Genomic DNA, 19,464 nt, shown 5'->3' on the forward strand with positions numbered 1-19,464 from the left:
GGATACCGAATAATTTTAACAGCGTATTTCTGATCATATTTAAAGACTAAAATGTCCTATAAACTTTTTTGTAATTTGCCTAGTTTGAGAGTTAATACCAATTAAAAAAAAAAACAAGTTTTTATTGTTACATAGTGCAAAACGCATTTTTCGCCACTGTGGGACGTAGTCTAAGTAACCTTATTGATAGATGTCAAAAAGTGACAAGTAACACTTTGTAAAAACTACGTTTTACGAAAAAAAAGTAAAAGTCCATTTTAAGTGACAAGTTCACCAATAATATTAACTTTTTATGTACAACTACATCTGAAAAATCGAAAAAAAAAAAAAAAAAATTTTTTTTGCGAATTTGACCTAAATTTATTAATTTTTTTTCCTTCTTTTGGCCTCAGAAAAGCGTGGTTAAAATCTTTCGGTTTCCTCGTGAACAACTTGTACATTCTTATACTAACGTTTCTTTGTATTATTGTGAACAGGGCCAGTTCAACCTGTGCATCGTGGTAGTGGAGCCCTGCGAGCACGGCCTGCACCGCGTGCACATCAAGACCAAGGACGAGCGCATCCGCAGCAAGTTCCTGCCGCACCTGGAGAACTGCGCGCACGTCGTGTCCGACCACTGCGCCGCCACGCTCGCGCGCCAGCTCGCGCTGCACTGCGCCGTGAGTCTACTTTACTAGCCAACTTATACATCCGGAGCAAGTTCCTGCCGCACCTGGAGAACTGCGCGCACGTCGTGTCCGACCACTGCGCCGCCACGCTCGCGCGCCAGCTCGCGCTGCACTGCGCCGTGAGTCTACTTTACTAGCCAACTTATACATCCGGAGCAAGTTCCTGCCGCACCTGGAGAACTGCGCGCACGTCGTGTCCGACCACTGCGCCGCCACGCTCGCGCGCCAGCTCGCGCTGCACTGCGCCGTGAGTCTACTTTACTAGCCAACTTATACATCCGGAGCAAGTTCCTGCCGCACCTGGAGAACTGCGCGCACGTCGTGTCCGACCACTGCGCCGCCACGCTCGCGCGCCAGCTCGCGCTGCACTGCGCCGTGAGTCTACTTTACTAGCCAACTTATACATCCGGAGCAAGTTCCTGCCGCACCTGGAGAACTGCGCGCACGTCGTGTCCGACCACTGCGCCGCCACGCTCGCGCGCCAGCTCGCGCTGCACTGCGCCGTGAGTCTACTTTACTAGCCAACTTATACATCCGGAGCAAGTTCCTGCCGCACCTGGAGAACTGCGCGCACGTCGTGTCCGACCACTGCGCCGCCACGCTCGCGCTGCACTGCGCCGTGAGTCTACTTTACTAGCCAACTTATACATCCGGAGCAAGTTCCTGCCGCACCTGGAGAACTGCGCGCACGTCGTGTCCGACCACTGCGCCGCCACGCTCGCGCGCCAGCTCGCGCTGCACTGCGCCGTGAGTCTACTTTACTAGCCAACTTATACATCCGGAGCAAGTTCCTGCCGCACCTGGAGAACTGCGCGCACGTCGTGTCCGACCACTGCGCCGCCACGCTCGCGCGCCAGCTCGCGCTGCACTGCGCCGTGAGTCTACTTTACTAGCCAACTTATACATCCGGAGCAAGTTCCTGCCGCACCTGGAGAACTGCGCGCACGTCGTGTCCGACCACTGCGCCGCCACGCTCGCGCTGCACTGCGCCGTGAGTCTACTTTACTAGCCAACTTATACATCCGGAGCAAGTTCCTGCCGCACCTGGAGAACTGCGCGCACGTCGTGTCCGACCACTGCGCCGCCACGCTCGCGCGCCAGCTCGCGCTGCACTGCGCCGTGAGTCTACTTTACTAGCCAACTTATACATCCGGAGCAAGTTCCTGCCGCACCTGGAGAACTGCGCGCACGTCGTGTCCGACCACTGCGCCGCCACGCTCGCGCGCCAGCTCGCGCTGCACTGCGCCGTGAGTCTACTTTACTAGCCAACTTATACATCCGGAGCAAGTTCCTGCCGCACCTGGAGAACTGCGCGCACGTCGTGTCCGACCACTGCGCCGCCACGCTCGCGCGCCAGCTCGCGCTGCACTGCGCCGTGAGTCTACTTTACTAGCCAACTTATACATCCGGAGCAAGTTCCTGCCGCACCTGGAGAACTGCGCGCACGTCGTGTCCGACCACTGCGCCGCCACGCTCGCGCGCCAGCTCGCGCTGCACTGCGCCGTGAGTCTACTTTACTAGCCAACTTATACATCCGGAGCAAGTTCCTGCCGCACCTGGAGAACTGCGCGCACGTCGTGTCCGACCACTGCGCCGCCACGCTCGCGCGCCAGCTCGCGCTGCACTGCGCCGTGAGTCTACTTTACTAGCCAACTTATACATCCGGAGCAAGTTCCTGCCGCACCTGGAGAACTGCGCGCACGTCGTGTCCGACCACTGCGCCGCCACGCTCGCGCTGCACTGCGCCGTGAGTCTACTTTACTAGCCAACTTATACATCCGGAGCAAGTTCCTGCCGCACCTGGAGAACTGCGCGCACGTCGTGTCCGACCACTGCGCCGCCACGCTCGCGCGCCAGCTCGCGCTGCACTGCGCCGTGAGTCTACTTTACTAGCCAACTTATACATCCGGAGCAAGTTCCTGCCGCACCTGGAGAACTGCGCGCACGTCGTGTCCGACCACTGCGCCGCCACGCTCGCGCGCCAGCTCGCGCTGCACTGCGCCGTGAGTCTACTTTACTAGCCAACTTATACATCCGGAGCAAGTTCCTGCCGCACCTGGAGAACTGCGCGCACGTCGTGTCCGACCACTGCGCCGCCACGCTCGCGCGCCAGCTCGCGCTGCACTGCGCCGTGAGTCTACTTTACTAGCCAACTTATACATCCGGAGCAAGTTCCTGCCGCACCTGGAGAACTGCGCGCACGTCGTGTCCGACCACTGCGCCGCCACGCTCGCGCGCCAGCTCGCGCTGCACTGCGCCGTGAGTCTACTTTACTAGCCAACTTATACATCCGGAGCAAGTTCCTGCCGCACCTGGAGAACTGCGCGCACGTCGTGTCCGACCACTGCGCCGCCACGCTCGCGCGCCAGCTCGCGCTGCACTGCGCCGTGAGTCTACTTTACTAGCCAACTTATACATCCGGAGCAAGTTCCTGCCGCACCTGGAGAACTGCGCGCACGTCGTGTCCGACCACTGCGCCGCCACGCTCGCGCGCCAGCTCGCGCTGCACTGCGCCGTGAGTCTACTTTACTAGCCAACTTATACATCCGGAGCAAGTTCCTGCCGCACCTGGAGAACTGCGCGCACGTCGTGTCCGACCACTGCGCCGCCACGCTCGCGCTGCACTGCGCCGTGAGTCTACTTTACTAGCCAACTTATACATCCGGAGCAAGTTCCTGCCGCACCTGGAGAACTGCGCGCACGTCGTGTCCGACCACTGCGCCGCCACGCTCGCGCGCCAGCTCGCGCTGCACTGCGCCGTGAGTCTACTTTACTAGCCAACTTATACATCCGGAGCAAGTTCCTGCCGCACCTGGAGAACTGCGCGCACGTCGTGTCCGACCACTGCGCCGCCACGCTCGCGCTGCACTGCGCCGTGAGTCTACTTTACTAGCCAACTTATACATCCGGAGCAAGTTCCTGCCGCACCTGGAGAACTGCGCGCACGTCGTGTCCGACCACTGCGCCGCCACGCTCGCGCGCCAGCTCGCGCTGCACTGCGCCGTGAGTCTACTTTACTAGCCAACTTATACATCCGGAGCAAGTTCCTGCCGCACCTGGAGAACTGCGCGCACGTCGTGTCCGACCACTGCGCCGCCACGCTCGCGCTGCACTGCGCCGTGAGTCTACTTTACTAGCCAACTTATACATCCGGAGCAAGTTCCTGCCGCACCTGGAGAACTGCGCGCACGTCGTGTCCGACCACTGCGCCGCCACGCTCGCGCGCCAGCTCGCGCTGCACTGCGCCGTGAGTCTACTTTACTAGCCAACTTATACATCCGGAGCAAGTTCCTGCCGCACCTGGAGAACTGCGCGCACGTCGTGTCCGACCACTGCGCCGCCACGCTCGCGCTGCACTGCGCCGTGAGTCTACTTTACTAGCCAACTTATACATCCGGAGCAAGTTCCTGCCGCACCTGGAGAACTGCGCGCACGTCGTGTCCGACCACTGCGCCGCCACGCTCGCGCGCCAGCTCGCGCTGCACTGCGCCGTGAGTCTACTTTACTAGCCAACTTATACATCCGGAGCAAGTTCCTGCCGCACCTGGAGAACTGCGCGCACGTCGTGTCCGACCACTGCGCCGCCACGCTCGCGCGCCAGCTCGCGCTGCACTGCGCCGTGAGTCTACTTTACTAGCCAACTTATACATCCGGAGCAAGTTCCTGCCGCACCTGGAGAACTGCGCGCACGTCGTGTCCGACCACTGCGCCGCCACGCTCGCGCGCCAGCTCGCGCTGCACTGCGCCGTGAGTCTACTTTACTAGCCAACTTATACATCCGGAGCAAGTTCCTGCCGCACCTGGAGAACTGCGCGCACGTCGTGTCCGACCACTGCGCCGCCACGCTCGCGCTGCACTGCGCCGTGAGTCTACTTTACTAGCCAACTTATACATCCGGAGCAAGTTCCTGCCGCACCTGGAGAACTGCGCGCACGTCGTGTCCGACCACTGCGCCGCCACGCTCGCGCGCCAGCTCGCGCTGCACTGCGCCGTGAGTCTACTTTACTAGCCAACTTATACATCCGGAGCAAGTTCCTGCCGCACCTGGAGAACTGCGCGCACGTCGTGTCCGACCACTGCGCTGTAAATCTACTTTTCATCACACTTGCTCGAAAAATATTTCATGCAGGTGTACTGAAGGACAAAGGCCTATATGTTTCCTGCGGGAGTTATGAATTCTGAAAAAAAAACTCACTCTTGAGTTATAGCTTTTTTTAAATGAGTTTCACTTTGAAAATACTGACGTTCATATAGTATTTTATACAATCGTGATATAATAGAGAGCTTTTCAGTCGAGTACCGTGTTTAAGCAACGAAGCTTGCTGAGTTGCTTAAGTATGGTACGAGATTGAAAAGCTTGATTATATCACTATTGTATACAATACTTTTTCTACGAGACAAAAAAATATAGTTTCAACTAGTAGAATCATATACTTAGGTAAACAAACCAAAAGTATACAGCTAATTAAGATACGCGAGCTGCCGCGGCCTGCGATACCTTCATACTCGTACGCGCCCCGGCCGCCGGGCCCGGCGCCCCCGGCGGGTTGGTCAACGACACCTCCTCGTAACTCATGAGGCCCTGGTACCTGCTCCGCGCTAATTTCAATTTTAAGACAGTTTTTTTCTCGATTTTGGCCACCGTAGCCTATGGAGACTAACAAGCAACGCTAAGCGGTTTTCCTAGGGTATAGATGTTGCTATATGAAGGGTGTCACATGCGCGTTTTCTGAATTATGAAGCAATTGTTTCTACTACAACATAAAATAAAATGTTTTTGTTGGCCAACCAATCACAAAGCAGATGCGACGCAGCAGCGTGTTTAAGTAGGCTAATTTGCATTGAATCGAGTCTCCTTAAACAATAAATATTATATCGAAATGTATGAAGTTCTATTTTCAAAATTTTTATAATTGACTAAACCGTATCGATAAAATTCTTATGCTTGAGTCGGAAGTGTCATAGACTAGCCAACGTTGAAAAGAGCAAGCTTGTAGTGTTGCATGTGAAGTTGTAATACACAGATTATACTCGACGAGTAGAAAACAATATTTTTATTGTTTATGATTAAAAATATTTAATTTGATTAATTAAATAGCCGTTTAAAATTATATTTACACAATTTTCAATTGTGGCTGAATGTCGATGGGTCTGTGCCTTCGATGCCTAAACTACCAAAAAATTTCAATATGGCGGACGAATTATGGACGGTATAGAAAGGACGACAATCTCTTATGGCAGAACTATTGCAAAAGTGACCAGCTTTCAGCTGTAAATAATAGTTCCTAATCTCTCCAGTAGAGCTAGTTAGGCTCTGGGACATGAGTATAACATGAACCATACCTATAAGGCAACAAATAACCCGACCAAATTACGTTGGTTGTTTTTGGTAGTATTTCGGTGTATGGTGGCGCCGCCTAATTACTGTTTTTTGATGGTCACTTTTCATACATAGAGATTTGGCTCCTTTATATAGTCTCCATGGGACGAATGTTTGAAATGTCACCGTATTTAGCAACGTGGGGGGTGCACTGCAATATATGTACTTGCTAACTTGTCATATCCTCCTAAGACCCAGCCATACAAATGAAAAACACAATATTTGCCACTAAAATTTGAACCTATAGTGCAGGGAATAGAGTTGATATTTATTTGTTTAAAAATTCAAGGAAACAATGGAAATGCAACTGTTCCAATTGAATTATGGTTTAAAACAGGGGTCGGCAACAGGCGGCCCGCGGGCCGCATGTGGCCCGCGAACCTCTCACTTGCGGCCCGCGAGCCTCCCTGGCTATTTTGTATGTAATTTTGACAAACGACAATACCTGATATGTGGCCCTTGGCTGCTAGAAGGTTGCCGACCCCTGGTTTAAAAAAACGAACTGAATAAGTATAGGTAGGACCTTGGGCCGTAGGAGGATATAAGTAATTGTGTTTTTATAACTTTCAAAATAAAAACACATGTAATTTTGATTTCACATTCGAATGAAAAATTAATTGTATAAGAAGTATCAAAGATAGATATAACTCCGTAATAGATGGATACAGTCTAAGGAAAAAACGTGCCTCGAAAATCAAGAAAATTTGATTCTCGTTCAGAGGGCGCTACTATTTTTGGCCTACAGTCGTATAGATGGCGTTGACGGTTTCGTTTGTTATTTAACAATTTTAACGTATATCAGTGAAAGAACACGGATCAAAATCATAAAAATAATTAATGCAAATAAAAAAAACCATTTATCTATATTTAAATACATTCTATCGTATTTTTATAAATTTTTATTTTTAGTTTTAAAGTGTGTCGACAGATGGCAGTGAATTTACTGGGGTTACAAAATTGACTATGACAGTACCGCTCTAGTATAAGTTAGTGTAAGGCCTGAGTGGACGCTCGAGTTGGGCGTGCAGCGGAGCGGGGCGTGCGGCGTGAAGGTTAAACAAATGCAAACGTATCGGAGCGGCGTTAGTGCACGCTGCTCAAATCACTTGTGAGCCCGACGCTACGCTGCACGTCCCGCCGAACGCTCCGCTTCGAGCGTCCACTCAGGCTTTACACTTGCTCTATGGTGTTCTCCCGGTGTGCAGCTGGCGTCGCACATATCGCAGTCGCTGTCGATGGGCGGCGGCTCGGCGCCGTACGCCAGCAACTCGCTGGAGCGGCTGCGCCACATCAAGCGGCTGCGGCGCCGCGTGGAGGAGGAGCGCCTCGCGCAGGCGGCGCGCGCGCCCAAGCCGTACGCCCCACAAGGTACTGTACCTGCCGGGCTAGCACATGATTGGCGCGAGAGTATCTCGCCGCGACATAGAGTACCCGTCCTCCTTTAATTCATACAGTTAGTAAAAGACGGGTAGTCTATCTCGCGACGAGATACTGTCGCGTCAATCATGTGCTCGGCCTAAGCTCCTGTACACCCGCGCAGTGTCTGTTCCCGCAGCTGGCCAAGCACATCGCAGTCGCTGTCGATGGGCGGCGGCTCGATTCGAAGGGAATGCACCCTAGCACAATCGGATTAGGACTAACCTCGAAATCTCTTCCAAAGTTATGAAATTTGGTATGTATGTTAATTAAAGGTCTCTTTTTCATCACACTATTTGACATTTGGGGACCTCGAGGAATCGCAGGCATCTTGGAAAATGTGTACCATCCTGGAGAAATTTGCGTTTTACTCTAAATCTATGTTCTTTGTGAAAATATGTTTTTTTTTTTTTTTTTTTTTTTTTCAAAAAAGTATAACACATTTTAAACTTATACAAGTTTCGCCAAACTTGCGTTTAACGGCGAAATGGTGCACTCATTTTCAATGTTAGTACCTTAATCTAAATTTAATGATTAACTTAATTTAATATTCGGCGTCCTCTCAAAGCGGCTGTATTGATTTTTCTTTAATAAAACAAGTGTAAAAAGGTTGTGAAGGGCAAGAGGAATCTACTGACACGTCATTTTAAAAAATCCATCCAGTATCCTGAGCTACAGCGTGAAGGGTGTACTGATTATCAGTATTTAAACCCATAACCTTACTTTTTGTTTAAGTCGCAGTCGAGTATAATGTTGATATTGGGGTATAACGTGTACAAATGTATAAACAAAAGTGGAATTCTTATTCCTACAAGTTTTTCCTATTAAGATAATATCCCCTGGAAGGGTATAAGCGCTAAATCTGGATTCAGCTATTATTTTCTATAACAAGATGTATTTTTTCCGCAAAAATATCTAGAACTGTTTTGTGTAGAATTTAATAAGCTTTAATGTTGCCTTACACCATATTTTCATAGAGAACGTATATTTAGAGTAAAACGCAAATTTCTCCAGGATGGTACACATTTTCCAAGATGGCTCCGATTCCTCGAGGTCCCCAAATGTCAAATAGTGTGGACATGAAAAAGAGACGTTTAATTAACATACATATCAAATTTATAACTTTGGAAGAGATTTCGAGATTAGTGCTAATCCGATTGTGCTACCCTTGAAATTAACGAAAAAAAAAACGCGGTGTATACCACTTTATAAACTGTACAACCTATTTCCACAACTTGATAAAAGGAACGCTAAAACTAATTAGCTGTAAAGTCGTCGTCAATATAACTTGCAAATAATGTTTACAAATAATATGACAGATTTTGTAAGCGGTTGACACATAACCTAACATTTTTACGAAGGTTATTTTCCCTGAAATATTAATAATTAAACATGAAATTTAACACAATACAAACACACATATATTAGAAGACATATATTATAGTATTATGAAATTTTACAAAAAAATATATATAAATAAAAGTATATAGCCTGTTGAGTTGATAAGGTCATGGTTGACCTTTTAAAGAGCGAGATTACGAAGTAATGAAGGTAAAATGGTTTGTTTACATTATTTACATTTCTATTGACGACGAGTTTAGTTATGATCTACGACACATCAAATTAAAATAACTATGCTTGTGATATCACTACATATTATAAAACAAAATCCCCTGTCGCGTCTGTCTGTTTGTATGTATGTATGTTCGAGATAAACTTGAAAACTACTGAACGGATTGTCATGCGATTTCACCTATCAATTTTGAGAAAGGTTTAGGTGTATAATTAGTTAAGTTTCTACCCGTACGAAGCCCGGGCGTTAGTCTTAGATATATATTCTCAATTGCTCAAAGGTTGACTGAAAGAGATCCCTTATAAGGATAAGTCCGCCTTTGTACATTATATATATTTTTGTTCTTTTATTGTGTTTGTAATCTGTCTTATGTACAATAAAGTGTTTACATACATATATTTAGGTAAATTTACAAAAAAAAACCATCAAGAAAATGTGCCATTTTCAGTCAAAAGGGTACTTATTGTCGGTTGTCAATAAGGCGTTATTTCAATACGGCTTCAATTTGAAATCAACCTTATTGACAAGCGACAATGTGGTACCTTTTGGTTGAAAATGTCACAAATGTTTGTTACTTATACGACTCACCATTAAAAAGTAGGTTTCTAAACTTGTTCGCAACAATAATAATGAATGTTTATTACAGGAGACACGGCGCGCCGGGTCGCAATGGATGACTTCAATGATTATACTTAAATACCTTACCGAGCTGCTCGGCCGAACTGCGTCGGTCTAAACGAACCGACTCGGCCTAGTCCTAACTACCGCCGAACTGAAGTCGAACTAATCGAACTCGTTCGGCCGAACTAAACGGCCTAGTCGAATCGAGTCTTAGTATGGCTCACTCGACCGAACTGAGTTGGCCTAATCGAACCGACTAGGCCGAACTGACTTGGCCAGGCCAGTCGAGCTAACTTAACGCGTCCTAGTAGGTACGGACTGAAAAAAAAACTTATTTTGACGCGTTCATTTTATGTATGTAAATATTGTTGTTTATTTCATTTTCTATGGAAAATGGACAACCCGTTTGGGCGAGTGAAGTTTTGAAGTAGCCTTTACACATAAAGGCAGAGTTATTGTTTGCGAAATATGCTGCATCCCTTTCTTTTTTATATGCGACGTAAAAGATGCGACATGCGTTGTTTTACTAGTTTTGCATCTTGTGTACAAAATGCACTAAGCGTAGTATTTGCCTCTGTATCGTTGTTTGAGACGCGAGTTTTGTCTTTATGTGTATTGGGACATGATTTAAAATCGAAAACACTGTTATCGGGCGTAGGAAAATTAAATATCTATATATTTCTCATGAAACTGCCAACATATTGGCGAAAGGCAAAATGGGGCATTTTTTATGAATAGGACCTTATTGTCGATGGCGCTTACGCCGTACAGCGTCGCGCGGCATTCTATTTATATCGTAGCATCGTTAATAATGGTGTAAGCGCCATCGACAATAAGGTCCCTTTTATAGAAAATACCACAAATGGTGCAAATAACGATCATGAAATCTCGACGTTAAAAAGTTTGAGAACCACTGGTCTGTCGTTGTTTTTAGCGTAATACAACGTATTTGTAAAAATATAGCACAAATTTTTACAATGTAAATAATATTTCATGTCAGGACGTCACTAATAACTTTAGTTTTATAAGAACAGTAAAGCCTAATTTCATTGTATAGTCAAGTGTGAAAATATGGATGCAAACATCATACTAAAAAAAAGTAGTGTGTGGAGTCCCTCCGCGCGAAAGAAGTGAAACTAGCATCAATTACCCTACTTTCGGGAAATTACCCTATTCGACTTACTGGTCACAGCAATTTTTTCGAAATTTGATAATTTATAAAAATTTGAGCGTAAACCTCCTTCATAGTTATGTTCGCCTGGTACATGTATGTAATGTATGTATATTCAAACAAGTATACACAGAGAGAGAGATAAGAGACACCGTGCTGGTCGAGCAAAAGTTAACTTTTGAGTTAATAATAGAGTATAAAATTAACCCCTCCATGGTAGGGTTAAACGTTTAACGCAACCTTGTTGGAAGTCGCATTAGAAGTTTCACTTCAATATGTCCCATAGCTCTTATGTCAGCGAGTTAAGAACTATGGGACATATTTTTGAGTAAGTTATATGCACCCATATTTTTACACTTGGCTGTACATATGCTAAAAACAACGATAGGCTACAAATATGAAAATATTTTAAATATATTTAGAACGGATCACTCACGTATTTTTAAGAAGAAAATTTCTCGACATGTTTCGCACCATAACGAGGTGCTTCAACGGGAGCACTGATCAGTGATGCTGCTGAATCTTTGACTTAAAAACACGTGAGTGGCCCTTTTTATTAATATATTTAATATGACTGTTTCACGAAAGTGTTGTTAATAAAATATGAAAATATTGTTGAGACAAGAGTCTCGCTATTACCTTATAAAATGAAATAGTCGCATCATTGCGTCTAACTAGAAAGCTAATGCTTGACACGAGTAATACACTCAAAAGCATTTAAAATCGGGTCATTTCCAAGGAAATTCTATGTGCGAAATGGCTAGTTTTTATTTATTTTGAGGGTAGTTACTTACGATGTGTTCACGAAATTTACAGGAGTGTTCAGTATGTTGTAAGGACTCATACGTGTGCTACTGGTCATTGAATAAGTCGGCCTTTATAACCCGACCAATTTCACAAAAGAATGTTACGTAAATTATTCATTATTTAAATTAACGAGTCAAAAAATCTCTAGGATCTGAAAACTCATTCACATTGTCACTATGCCCGGCCTAAGGCGCTATAATATCTAGAATCGGACCACACTATGTTTGCTTGAGCTGATAGAGCTATGTATGAATTCTTACTGCCCAGTTTGTGCAAAGTTAGCGTGGCCAGAGTATATTTACAAAAAGCTAATAAACGCAATTTGAATTGTCTTCAGGAAAATTACTTAATATACAGTATGTCTCTGACCAAAATTTCTCTCTGGCTTTAAATTCAGGGCTCGATTCTACTCTCTAAACTGAGCTACTTTCATTATGGGACCAACCCTAAAATCGCGAAAAAATTTTTGGCTTTTCCATAGAAAACGTCGACCTGATCAGCCAAAATGTATGGAAAAGCAAAATTTTTTTTCGCGATTTCGGTGTTGGTCCCATAATAAAAGTAGCTTAAGTTTATCGAGTAGAATCGAGCCCTGAATTTAAAACCCCAACCACCCTGTATATTACTCGTGCAAGAAATCTCTGGTAACGGGATTAATTTTATTATATGACCAGTAGCATGCGGCCTTTTGGAATGAGAATAGTAAGATAAGTTAAGGCGCGGTTACACTGCTCCGGTCGCCGTCCATTTTAAGTGTATTCCATACACAGCGCTGGTTGCACTTCATCTTAATGTGTTACAAGTTACAATCTTACAATGTATGGAAATAATCACGCGAATGTATCGGGACGGCGTGTATCCCGGTACAGTCGCCATCAGATATAAAAAAATAAGAAATAAAAATAAAATATCTTTATTTCAGAACATAAAATTCCATACAATATTGTTAGTACCATCGTTATACCTATGTGTTAGTAAATACATTAAAAATAAAAACAAAACACGCCTCTATTGTCAAGGCGCTTGAGTGCGTGTTCAGATATTTTTGAGCACCTCGGCCGCTCCGATATATCTGATGGCGACAGTACATTTTTACTTTTAGCGTTTGACGATTACAATTAGGGGTACCGCGTTTAATTTCGCCGCTAGGGGCGCTAGTGTAGATGGAGGTCTTTCAAAATGTCAAATGCATAGAAGTTTTGGGGTTTTCAAGCTTTTTTATCGGGAATTTTCACTCCTTATTCATAATCGTGGTAAATCTTTGTCCATCTGATTAATCATGGTAAACAATAGATATAGCTCAATAAATGTTAGTGGTTTGAAAAAAGTGCAAACTAAAATATATGCAAAATTAAACAGGTTGAAAAAATGGCACATTTAGACGTTAAAATACCTTTGTGTTAGAACGTAAGCATAGAAGAATTTTGACATCTGTTTTTCTGGACCTACATTTGCAGTGGTGCCAACTGGTGAGCACAAAACCGGTAGCCCTCATTGTCACCTTACATTTTCTAATATAAATAATAAAGCAACGTTATTTCCCTGAATTTAATTTACTTATCAAAGCGACCGGAGCACAGTAACAGTAAGCAGGCGTTTGCTCTTCTAATTCTAGGATCTCAATAATGTTTGGCTTCATCAAAGAGCGTCGCCTGACGAATGGCTAGGATAAGTATGTTAGGGAGGCGAGTGCGATTCAGAGTAAGAGCAACTGACTTCGGTGGACCTTATGTCTGAGCAATAAGGTTTAATTCAGTTAACAATATCGATGATGGTATAAAAACCTTTAGTTGCTAAAGATCTATACAGGTAATCGAAACGAGACAAAGTAGACACGCAGCCGACGCCTTTTAGCGATACGAAATATTGGTATTTGTAGAATTTTCTAAACGTATGGCAGTTATTTGCTTTGAAATTGAAATATGTCTATACCAGAAAATAAAGGTAAGAATTTTCCTAGGTTTCAAATTTTATATTAAAGGAAAAAATGGAAAAAGTTACGCTTCCGGCAGGATTTTTTCCATTTTTTCCTTTAATATAAAATTTGGTGTATCGCTCGCAGGAGTATGTGCATTATGGATGGTATAGAAAGGATCGCAATCTCTTATGGCAGAATTGTTGTAAAAGTGACCGCGTTAAGCTTTAAATAATAGTTCCTAATCTCTCCGGTGGCGCTAGTTAGGCTCTGGGACATGAGTATAACATGAACCATATAAGGCAACAAATAACCCGACCAAATTACGTAGGTTGTTTTTGGTAGTATTTCGGTGTATGGTGGCGCCGCCTAATTACTGTTTTTTGATGGACACTTTTCATACATAGAGATTTGGCTCCTTTATACAGTCTCCATGATCTGCATGTTAAAAAATTGATTTCCTAGGTTTGTATCTTCAGTTTTTTTTTTAGGAATTCGGCTAGGAAATTTGCAAATACTTAAAAAAAGATTGCAGCTGCTGGTCTTGCCCATTAAAAAAATATATTATTTTCTAGATATTTTGTTTATGTTAAATGAGGGCTAACGCGTATGAATTCGCCGCTAGGGGCGCTAGTATAGATGGTCTTTTCCATAGTTCGAAATGTCAAATGTCACTTGTCACTTCAATGACTGACAGCTGTTCTTTAGTCTTTTCAAAGATAGATATAACTCCGTAATAGATGGATACAGTCTAAGGAAAAAACGTGCCTCGAAAATCACGAAAATTTGATTCTCGATCAAATGGCGCCACTAGTTTTGGCCTACTCTCGTATAGAGGGCGTTGACTGTTTCGTTTGTTATTTATAATTTTAACGCATACCAGTGAAAGAACATGGGTCAAAATCATATAAAAATAATTAATGCAAATAAAAAAATTATTTATTCATATTTAAATACATTTTAACGTATTTTTATAAATCTTCATTTTTAGTTTTAAAGTATGTCGATAGATGGCAGTGAATTTACTGTGGTTACAAAATTTACTATGACAGTACCGCTCTATCTTATTATATCCTCATTGGTCTTTTAGACCACCATCAACAGAGGTGCCAACTGGTGAGCAAAAAAACGATAGCCCTCATTACGCTAGCATAACATAAAATACACCTGTTAAAACATAGTCCCCCGCCGCGTCTATCTGTTTGTATGTATTTTCGCGATAAACTCGAAAACTACGAATTTCATGCGGTCTTCACCTGTCAATAGACAATAGAGTATTGTCTATAATAGAGTGATTCTTGATAAATAATAATAATAAATAAATAAATAAATAAATATTACAGGACATTCTTACACAGATTGACAGTCCCACGGTAAGCCCAAGGAGGCTTGTGTTATGGGTACTCAGATAACGATATACATAATATATAAATACTTAAATACATAGAAAACACCCATGACTCAGGAACAAATATCTGTGCTCATCACACAAATAAATGCCCTTACCGGGATTCGAACCCAGGACCATCGGTTTCACAGGCAGGGTCACTACCCACTAGGCCAGACCGGTCGTCAGATAAAGGTTTAGGTGTATTATTTGTTAAGGTTTCAGTGTAACCCGTGCGAAGTCGAGGCGGGTCGCTAGTAATATAAAAAACCCGCCAAGTGCGAATCGGACTCGCGCACCGAGGGTTCCGTACTTTTTAGTATTTGTTATAGCGGCAACAGAAATACATCATCTGTGAAAATTTCAACTGTCTAGCTATCACGGTTCATGAGATACAGCCTGGTGACAGACAGACGGACAGCGGAGTCTTAGTAATAGGGTCCCGTTTTTACCATTTGGGTACGGAACCCTAAAAAGAAAAGATAAAGGTAAAGATTTTCTCCTTATTGACTCTGCCATGATTAATAATTTGCTCGTATGAATCGCAGTCGCCTCGGTATAGAATAAGCAAAGCTAGCTTGTGTATTGTATAAGTATGGACACTCGCCGACACACGGCCTCGACTCACACTTTAATATTGCAACTGACAACAAAAGAGTACAAAATTAAATTTGTTATAATATATAACGTTAAAAGAAAGTCCCACCGGGTGTATGAGACACGAGGTTATCAACGTGATAACCACGTGATAACGATATCGTGGTGCTAGTCACTTTATCATGTTGTCACATCGATAACCGATAATATCATACACCCGCAGGGCAATCCATGCAACATAGAGAGTGGCTACTTTTACGGTTCATTTTGACCTATTTTTTTTACTCTTAACATAAATTTGGTTTTAACTTCCCTCAAATATAAAGTAAGGCCTTTTGAGATAAGAGTTGCTCGAAATAGTAAAAAAACTATACATTACATGATACAGACACTCGCAATACGATCCCTACCTGTACCTGTACCTGTACCTGTACCTGTACTGTACCTTTATGGACCAATAACTACTAAAATAACTATTAGTTTTTCATATAAATCAATTAAATATTTCTCCCAAAAATTTATCAAATGCTATAATTTAAAAGTGCTTGTTGCTAGGCCTATTTGAATAAAGAATATTTTGACTTTGAATACGAAAAGTCTCTTTCACAAATATTTGTGCCATTTTCAACCTAAAGGGTACTTATTGTCGCTTGTCAGTAAGGCGCTATTTCCATATAGCTTCAATTCGAAATCAACCTTATCGACAAGCGACAATGTGGTACCTTTTGGTATAAAACGTCACATTTGAAGATGTAAAGTATCACTTCTTACCTCTTATACCTTGACCTTACTTATATTTAAGTCAAATAAATATAAAATAAACACATGAAAAGTAGTGAAAATTATTGTGACAGCTAATTTTACAGCTTACCTAGAAGACGCTATTTGGAGCCATATGTCTATCTAGATTATCAAACGTTTGACAACCTAGATACCGCATAATGTACGCTGTAGAGCGCCATATACATTTGGCTACAATATTTTACACTACTTAATAATTACTAAACCGATTTTAGGACAGTTGCAAAATTAAAGTCGTTCTCTATACCGCAGTAGCGGTTGAGAAAGTAAATGTAAAGTTATTTTCGTAACGAGTAAGCTTTAACTCCGAGGCAGGATTCACGTATCGTTGTCCCACTCGCGCGCGGCGGCCGGCAGCCGTCCTTGTCGCACCTATATCGCGCGACAAGGAATGGGCGCATATTGCATGTTTAAAGGTTTCCGGAAACATTAAAAGCTGAACAGGTTTGTAAATAAATATTTTAAAAGCTTAGATTTGGCACAACAGGTCTCAATAGTTGTATGTTAAAAACCGTAGACAATTTGGTTTATAAATGCCAATACGCCCGTGAATATAATTTTCTTAGGGCCATCCCACACGCATCTTTTATAAATAATGTCTATGATTGATTATTGTCTATGGACTAATAAGATTGAAAGAATCTATAGATAGGACTGTGATTTTCGCTATAATTCTTTCAGTTACCATACAGAATAATCAGAGCCTGAAGGGCTACCGCAAAAATCGAAATCGAAAATTGCTGGGATCTGTCTCTTTTACTCTAATGAAGGCGTAATTAGAGTGACAGAGAAAAATGCCCGCGATATGCGAACTTCGATTTTCGCGCTAAATTCGGATATTTTCAATGGCCTTGAAACTTCTTTGTATTTATAAAATGCCAATAGCAAATAAATCTGTTTTCGGGCCGTCGCCGCGCGCGCCACCTGCCCCCCGGCAGCCATTTAATTTTCCAGAGATGTGATAATAGAGTAACTTATGATACAGTTGTATATCGGGCGAGTTTTGTACCGTGCTTCGCTTGTAGCGGCGTTGCCAGCTCGCAAGGCCGGCGCTGGACTTCTAGTGGGTTTTTTTATGGACCTGGTAGCTGGTAAATTAAGGCGTCTTTACACTTAAACAGTGTAAACGCGGCGTAACTAAAGTGCGGTCATTTAGTAGGAAGAAATTTGATCACATAATTATTATATGTGCTAAGAAAACAATAATTTTCAGCATAGATTTAGGAATACTATAATACGTACAATACATTTAATTTGTGATTGACAATTTTTTTTTACATTTGATTTTCCACTTTACTATAAAAATGATAAAGTTGATATTAGAATCATTAACTATGTAAATATCGATTTTATATTTTTTGTGTTAAGGTAGAAATTAAATTAATAATTAAAAATATAAGTGTGTCAATCGCCGCTTTAAACGACCAAATGCATTATATGAAATTATTCCTATTGAATGGCTTCACTTTACGTATAAATATATTTCATTCAATGCACAATAACATCACTAGATCCACGGTACGTGTTTGTGGTACTTTTAACAATGTCGGTACATTTTCCCTTGTCGCTCGTTTTTTTGCGCGAAAGCGACAAGAGAGAAAACTTCATATTTTGTTAATTTTTCTTGTATTAAAGTAAAATTGTAAATATTTAACTACTAGGAGTCCAGCGGCGGTTTCCTCACGCATCCACATCGCTAGCAGCGGTGCGCCGCCGTCCATCGCAACTATCCTTATGGCCGTTACACACCATCGCACCGCACCAAGGTCATTGTGCGACGCACACATAAGTAAGAGCGAGAAAGAGATATCGCTTTCTCGCTCTTACTTATGGATGCGTCGCACAATGACCTTGGTGCGGTGCGACGGTGTGTTACGGCCTTTAGATAATATTAATTGGCGATTCACCAATGAACTAGGACTTCTAAAAGCGATATAATTATAACCTTGGAGGCTCTAAAGGTGCAGCCAGATCTGACGAATCCCATTCGCGAAAGAATCGCTAACTGCTAATCTGAGGCCCTACCGTGAAAAACGTAATCCGATTTTTTTATCTGCCTCTATGACTTGCTTATTCGAGCGATAGAGAGGCAGATAAAGAAATTTCAATTTTCGTTTTTCGCGGCAAGGCCTCTGAACGCAACTTATTATAAATTGACATGTACATATTTGTGCAGCATTAAGTTGTATTTTCTCGCTTGCACCTTAGTACCTTCCATTATAGTTTTTACAAAGAGGGACTGTGCGTCAAGATAGTAAATACAACTATGAGGCGTCAGAGATACATACTGCTGTCTCACTCTAGCAAGTCTAACAGTACGTCTCTCTTTTAACACTTTGCGAAAGTGGCGGCGCGCCGGCGCTCCTGTTGAAGTATTTTATGCAGCAATTTATTTCCTGACGAAACATTTTGTAATCTAATAAATGATGGCTATTTTTTCTGGTGTTTTATTTCTGTGACGGCGAATTATTTTGTACGGTTCGCACACTAATGTGAATACCGCCTTACGTAACCTACCAAGACGTGACGCACACTCTAACGTGATTGTCCCGAACTGGCAAATTAAATTTTAGTTGAAAGCAGGAACGTGTCCTATAATATTGACAACTAAGCAGGAAGTTCTAATTTTTAGGTAGATAAATTTTAATACACAAATGCATGAGTGGCTGAGTGCTCTTCTCTAGCGGCGAGAACTATAATTTAGCAATGTTTTCCAACCTGTAAGTCAACCGTGATAATTTTTTGAGAAGGACCAACGAGCGTATAAGGTGCCAACAAATGGGGTTGGCCGGTCGAAATAATTAGCAGATGGCGCCAGCATAGCTTGCCCTGTCAAACCCTATAATTGAGTAAATTTTTTGTTTTTTAAATGCCCTGGATGCCAGAACGGGGCAAGCTATGATGGCGCCATCTCTGCAAACCTTTGACAGTTACCAACCCCATTAGTGACCAATGTGTTTACAGGTGAGGAAAGATAGAATATGAATGAATCAGTTAATGTTTTCTTTATTCAGGCAATAAACCCATTGCATACATACTTTTAAAAAACAATTAAATTTAAAAGATAAAATAAGATAAGATTTATATGTACAGTAAATATAAAAAAAATATAACCACTACGGTTCGAA

General features: G+C 43.0%; 1 protein-coding gene across 1 annotated transcript in view; it reads left to right on the top strand.

The window, feature by feature from the left end:
* LOC134743970 (uncharacterized) overlaps positions 1-18,773 on the top strand; it is a 107,856-nt gene extending 89,083 nt beyond the window's left edge. Inside the window, exons 46-48 of the mRNA XM_063677601.1 lie at positions 477-659; positions 7,254-7,416; positions 9,684-18,773. Of these exons, the coding sequence (XP_063533671.1) occupies positions 477-659; positions 7,254-7,416; positions 9,684-9,733 (396 nt within the window). The 3' untranslated portion in view covers positions 9,734-18,773. The remainder of the gene's footprint in view (positions 1-476; positions 660-7,253; positions 7,417-9,683) is intronic.
* Positions 18,774-19,464: the final 691 nt, after the last annotated feature.

This window comes from Cydia strobilella, chromosome 9 (genome assembly GCF_947568885.1).
Source record: "Cydia strobilella chromosome 9, ilCydStro3.1, whole genome shotgun sequence".
Classification (NCBI taxonomy): Eukaryota; Metazoa; Arthropoda; class Insecta; order Lepidoptera; family Tortricidae; genus Cydia; species Cydia strobilella.